This window comes from Numida meleagris, chromosome 20, assembly GCF_002078875.1.
Source record: "Numida meleagris isolate 19003 breed g44 Domestic line chromosome 20, NumMel1.0, whole genome shotgun sequence".
Lineage (NCBI taxonomy): Eukaryota > Metazoa > Chordata > Aves > Galliformes > Numididae > Numida > Numida meleagris.
Window position 1 is genome coordinate 2,224,988 of NC_034428.1, and position 5,883 is coordinate 2,230,870.

At 58.8% G+C, this 5,883-nt stretch overlaps 1 protein-coding gene across 1 annotated transcript; it reads left to right on the forward strand.

Annotated features, from left to right (window-relative positions):
• On the forward strand, positions 180–5,883 carry TMEM240 (transmembrane protein 240; the record flags this gene model as incomplete). Its single annotated transcript, XM_021374623.1, is given in 3 exon segments — positions 180–286; positions 4,691–4,899; positions 5,459–5,883. Coding segments are annotated over 3 exon segments (465 nt in total), but the record flags the coding sequence as incomplete, so codon positions are not given.

Genomic DNA, 5,883 nt, shown 5'->3' on the forward strand with positions numbered 1-5,883 from the left:
CTCCCTTCCCCAGCCCCGCGCGTCCCTGTGCGCTCGGTGTGTGTGCGGTGTGCGTGCCCCGGGGAACACCGGCGATTATTTTCTATATGACCGCTTCAGTCTTTGGCAATCAAACTGGAGTCAATGTTTTATTCCATCATCCAGAGTTGACCAGATGCCTTGGTTATGGGCTCTTACAGGCAATAGCTTGCTTGATGGACATGAATGCGTTGCTGGACAGATTTCACAATTACATCCTACCGCATCTGAGAGGGGAAGACCGAGTTTGTCACTGCAACTGTGGCAGGTGAGTTACCTGCGGCGCCGGGCTCACCTGGCCCCGGCCCCTTCCGCCCCACCTGGTGGGAGGAGGCTCTGTCTGCATTCCGGCCGTGTCTCAGCATCAACACTGGGGGGGTGGAGGGGTTGGTTTGTTTTTCTGGAAGAAGAGTTTGCCGTGGGCCTGGAAGTCCATTTTCCTTTGTGTGCATGCGTGTGTGCAGGCATCCGGCAGCCCTGGGGAGGCGAGGAACTTGGATTGAATTCCAACACTCGGCGTTTCGCCTTCGTGGTCTCTGGGCCGTGAGGTTTCCTGGGGGGGGTTTGTGGGCTGGGTGCTGGGTGAGGATGGAAGGGGTCGGGGTCTGGGGAGCTCTGCGCCCAGGAGGGAGTGCTGCTGCCGAGGACGGTGTCACTTTGAGGCTCCGTGATTGTCAGTCAGCTTCCAATTCTCGGTGGCTTTTCTCCTGAGCCATCATGGTGCTGCACTGAGCACGTCCAGGTGGCGGGGCCCGGCGCTGGGGGCCGTCGGGTGTTGTCTTTGCTGCTTGCAAGTTGAGGGTTGCACAATTTCCTGCCACAGCTGTTGGGCAGCACTCGGTTCCCCTAACGCGGTGCTCCTCGTGCCGTGGGTGATGCTGAGGTGCTCAGCTGGAAACTGAGCCTTGGCTGTGGAGGTGAATTTTGGTGTTCTCCATGATCCCTGTCCTGCAGCCCTGGCCACTGCCCCCACCCCCAGCCACTGCCTTCCACTGGTGGCCCCAGATGGGAGCCGAGCTCAGGTTGAGGTGTGCAGACCTTAACCGAAGCCGCTGTTCATCCCATCCACCCCACTTTGACGCACCATTCCCTTAGCAGAAGGTACCTCCTTGCTGTTCTGCTACAGCAGCACCTCCAGGGCCAAGCAGAGCTGGGCCAGAGCAATCTGAGAGCAGACCCCACACCCTGGCTCCTTGGGCACCTCTGCACTGTCTGTTTGGGAAGCAACGTCTACAGCGTCTTTGATTTTATTTGTCAGGGGTCGTCTTTTTCTTGGGCAATTTTTTTGGAGTCTTCTTGATGTTTTTCACTTGTTTAAGAGTTGTCCTCTGCCTCTTCAACCTGTTTTCCTTTTTGCTTGTTCAGTGGTGGTGAAAATCGGCTGTTGGTGATGTACTTTAACACTGCCTGGTCCCGCCGGTGTCAGTGGCCGCGTTCCGTCTGCCCAAGCCCAAGGAGCTGGCAGGGCTGTGCTGTGCCCTGCAGAGCTGCTCCCGAGGCAGATGGATGGGCCATGGCACTGTCCCCAGATGGTGTCAGGTCATTTCTTAGAAAGTGCACACCACAGCTTCCAAACTGTCAAGCTGACAGGAAGCAAAAGGTGGAAGTTCACCGGTTGCCTTAGGTACGCGCAGGAGGTGGATCTTGCCAATGGAAGACACAGCTGCCTCCACTCCTGAGCGAGGGGTTTTGTGCCCTGTGCTCCCTCTGGTTCAAGGGGTGGATGATGCTGAATGTGCCTCGTCCTCTTTGCAGCTGTGGCCCAGGCGGGGACATATCGTGGAGCTGTGCGCGGTGGCACCGGGTCCTGGCAAAGGGCTCTGACTGTGCTGGTAACCAAAGGGAGCCCTCAGAGGGGGGAACTGGCTGCAGTTCAGTGTGAAAGACCCAAGGGAAGAGCCCAGGCTTCAGCCCCTGGCTGCCCTTGGGTTGCCTCGCTGGGGTCTCCCGGTTGCGTGGCTGGTGGGGATGTGCCACCCCCTGGGCTCTGCCTCTCTGTGATGGCCCATGCCTTGCACGGAGCTCCCAGGACAAGTGGAAGGAGCGCACTCTGCCCGCTGTCTCCTAAAATACCTTCTGCCAGCCTTTGCCCTGTGGGGCTCTCGTCTCCTGCAGCTGGGGATTCTGCTCTGGTTTCCATGTTCCTGAGCACTGGGTGTGAGTGGGGAGAGTTGCTGGAGTTGAGCAGCCAGGGGCGGCTGAATCCTGACCATGCAGGACTGCTTCAGGCCGAAGCTCTTGGCACTTGATGGCAGAAGCGAGATAGCAGTGTGCTGGGACAAGAGTGATGTGACCATGCTGGGTGCTGGTGGTTGCTTTTCAGGTTTGTAATGTCAGAGGGAAGCTGTGGCCACAAGAGGTCAGAGAGAGGCCGTGTGGTGCCAAGGGTTCAGCGACTGCCACGGCTGCTTCATGGCCCTTCTGTTCTGGGACATGGTTTTTGGGTGGGGGAGCAGAGGGCAGAGTCCTACCAGCTGGGTGGGAAGGGAAGCTGGTGTGATGATGGCGTGTGGAGGGACAGCATCAGCAGAGCGGCAGGGCTGGCCCTGGCACCTGGAGCCGAACTGCTCCTCTCTCAGCATCTGCTTTCTTGCTGGAGGTAGAAGGGCTGAGAGCCACAGCTGAGAGCTCCTGCTGATGCCAGTGCAGGAATGTCGCTGCTGGAGCAGATCCCTGGCATCTTCCAGCTCCAGTGTGGGAAGTTATCCACGCTGTCCACAGCCCCTCTGGTCCCCCTCCTTGGGCTGTCCCTGCTGCAGGAGGCACAGGGCTGTGCAGGGCTGCAGAAGCACAGCACTGCCCCGCTCCGGGTGCCTCTGTCCCAGCCAGGAAAGGGTCCTCTCTGGAAGCAGCAGGCTGGCAGCAGATCAGGAGCTGGGTGATGTCATGCAAAGGAAAATCACCAAAGGGCGTCCGTGGCGGCCGGGTGAGCTGGGGAGAGCAGATGACACCTGCATGGAGCGTGGACCCATCAAAACAGCCCGGGGGCTTGGGAGTTCCCTGCCTGGGACAGGGAGACAAGCTCAGAAGCTCTGGTTGTGGTCTTCTCCTTGCTACCGACCTTCTGGGTGACCTTGGGTGAGTCTGTCCCTCCCAGGCAAAGACTCTGTGGCAAAAGCCGAGCACCAAAAGCCATTGTTTTTGCTTTGTTTCCTCCTTTTTTGAACACTCTGTGCAAGTCCTTAATCCTCCCTGTCCCCATATCCTCTGTGAACATTCTGGGAGGCTGGGGATGCTCACTGTGCTGGAGACCACCAGGCCTTCCCTGGGCTCCCAGCAGCTGCTATAGCCTGAAGGGTCCCAGGAAGACATTTTCACCATTGCAATGGTGCCATCCCCATTGCTGCAGCCCAGCTTTGCTGGCCGTGGCTCTGCCAGGAGCTGGGCTGTTTGGCACGTTTGGGGAGAGGCTGCAAGGTCAGGCAGAGATGCAGAGCGGAGGCTCTGTGCCTCCTGCAGCCCCTGGGATGGGTGCACCTCAGTGCCTGTCCCAGGGCTGGCCAGCAGCGCAGGATAAGCTCTGTCCTCCCAAATCCTAAACAGCAGTGGTTTTTGAAGGGCTCCGGTGCTGTGCCTGGGCTGCAGCAGCCAGCAGGCTCGCAAGGTCACTGGAAGGGACATTAGCGCTTTGGGCAGCTCCGTAGGGAGCGTCCCAGGCAGGCTGGCCACGGCTCTGCTCCATCACGGCTGCACTCGGGGCTTCATGCACGGCTTGCTCAGGGGTGGAGGAGATCTGCCCCCATCACAAGGGCTGGGAAGGGGCAGGAACGCTGCAGCTTGAGCATGTGTGCCGCTGTCCCAGCTGAGCTGGGGCTGCCTTGCTGGGGATGGAGCAGTGAACACGGTCCCTGCCTTGCTTCAGGGGAGCAGATGTTGGTGCTCACCAAAAACTCCTGAGGGTGATCCCATGCAGGTCCTCTCCTGCTTGGTACCACCGATGGCTGCTCGTGGCCGAGTTTCTGGGCGCAAGGCTTGGCCTCTGGCACGGAGGCTCAGAGGTGATGCCTTCCCTCCCTGGATCTGGCTCCCAGAGCCATCCAGGCCACGTTCCAGTTTCCAGCTCCCTTGGGCTGCGGTGGGGACCCAGGACCTCCGCACTCTATTAATAACTCTCCGCCCTGATGCGCTGGTGCCTCCGAATTGCTCCTGCCATGTCCCCAAGGGCTTGAGCTGCCAGCAGAAGGCTTCTGGGGGGCTGTCCCTCTTCCCCACCCCATCCCAGAGACACCGCTCCATCCTGTTAAGCCAAACCAAAGCAGAAAAATGCCTATAGGTCTCCCAAGCTTTGCTCACCAAGCCCAGGTGGGCCTCTGTTCAGCCCTTGCGAAGACCAGGGCTCTTTTCACTAGGCAGTGGGGCAGGGCCGAGGCATGGCCGACCTCTGCCCTGAGGGAGCGACCGCTGCAGCCCTGAATGTTGTTTATTGCGTTACAGATGATGAGCTCAAGGACGGGCAGCCTGTGTCAGGAATACAACATGAGCTCTGGGCTGCAGGGCTCTGCGCTTTGCTCTTTGTCTCTCTGTTTTTGAGCACTAAATGCCCTGCAGCGCCTCTGGGCCCAGCGATATTGGTAGGGCTCCAGAGCCCCCGGCCGTGGGAGCAGGTGCTGGTGGAAAATGTGCCCTGCTCTTCTCCACTGATGCTTCTCCCCATTTCTGTTCCCCGCAACAGGCACCACGTCCATTACGTCATTCCGTATGACGGGGATCAGTCCGTGGTGGACTCCTCGGAGAACTACTTTGTGACTGACAATGTAACCAAGCAGGAGATCGATCTGATGCTGGGACTGTTGCTGGGTTTTTGTATCAGCTGGTTTCTGGTGTGGATGGATGGGGTTCTCCACTACGCTGTGCGAGCCTGGAGAACCAGCCGGCGGTACGGTAAGTGCGGCCCTCAGCACATCCTCGGGCCGGACAGTGGGCTCTGGTGGCTCCATGTTGGCCATGGCCATGTCCCGACCATCTGTGCACGGAGCTGAGGGCTCTGCTCCGGGTGCTGGCTGTGTGTCTGCACGGGTGGGCAGAGTACCGATGAAATTCAGCCTGAAATCTGGGTTTCCCTGTGCCCCTTGTTTGCAGCCGGGAGCCTCATGTTGTTTGTAGGGACCTGGGGCAACGTGGGGCCCATGAGCCTGGCTGGCACCCAGCGTGGGCTGAAGGCTCAGGTACAGGCTGCGTGGCCTTGGCATGCCAGGTCTGTGCTGCACTCCAGGAATGGAGCGTGAGGGTGTTGTAGTGCCAGCTGCCCATGGGGGCTGTGCAGCCTCCATCCCTGGGGACCTCCAGGAGCTGCTGGGCTGCTCTCCCAGTGCCCCACTGGAGCAGGGGTCCTTCCAGGTGGACCAGAGCTCCCTGCCTGCTGGGATGCGGTGCAGGCGAGGCAGGAAAGTGTGGGTCTCGGCATCCCTGTAATACCTTCCTTCTCCTTTCTGCCTTCCAGACAATTCCTGGTCTTGGATTCCAAAGTTTTGTAACCTAAAGGAGTTCAGAAAACGTCACCACAGGCAGTACGAGGAGGCGACCGGGAACATGGTGCACATCAAACAGAAGCTGTACCATAACGGGCACCCCAGCCCACGGCACCTCTGAGGAACGCCTTCCCCTCCAGAGACTGCAGCGAGGTTTTAAAGAGGACTTTGCTCTTCTTCCAGGGGAACAGCTCTTAGTTTGCCCCTCTCTGGAAGCCAGCGAGGACATCATTTTATTTATCCATCCCGTGTGTCCCCGCGGCACACCACGATGCACAACTAAGCCAGTCCTGGATGCTACGCAGCCAAGACATTGCACTGTGTTCCACATTTTATTGTCAGACTTGTGTACATATGTAAAAAAAAAAAAAAGCAGACCAACAAAAACAACGACAAA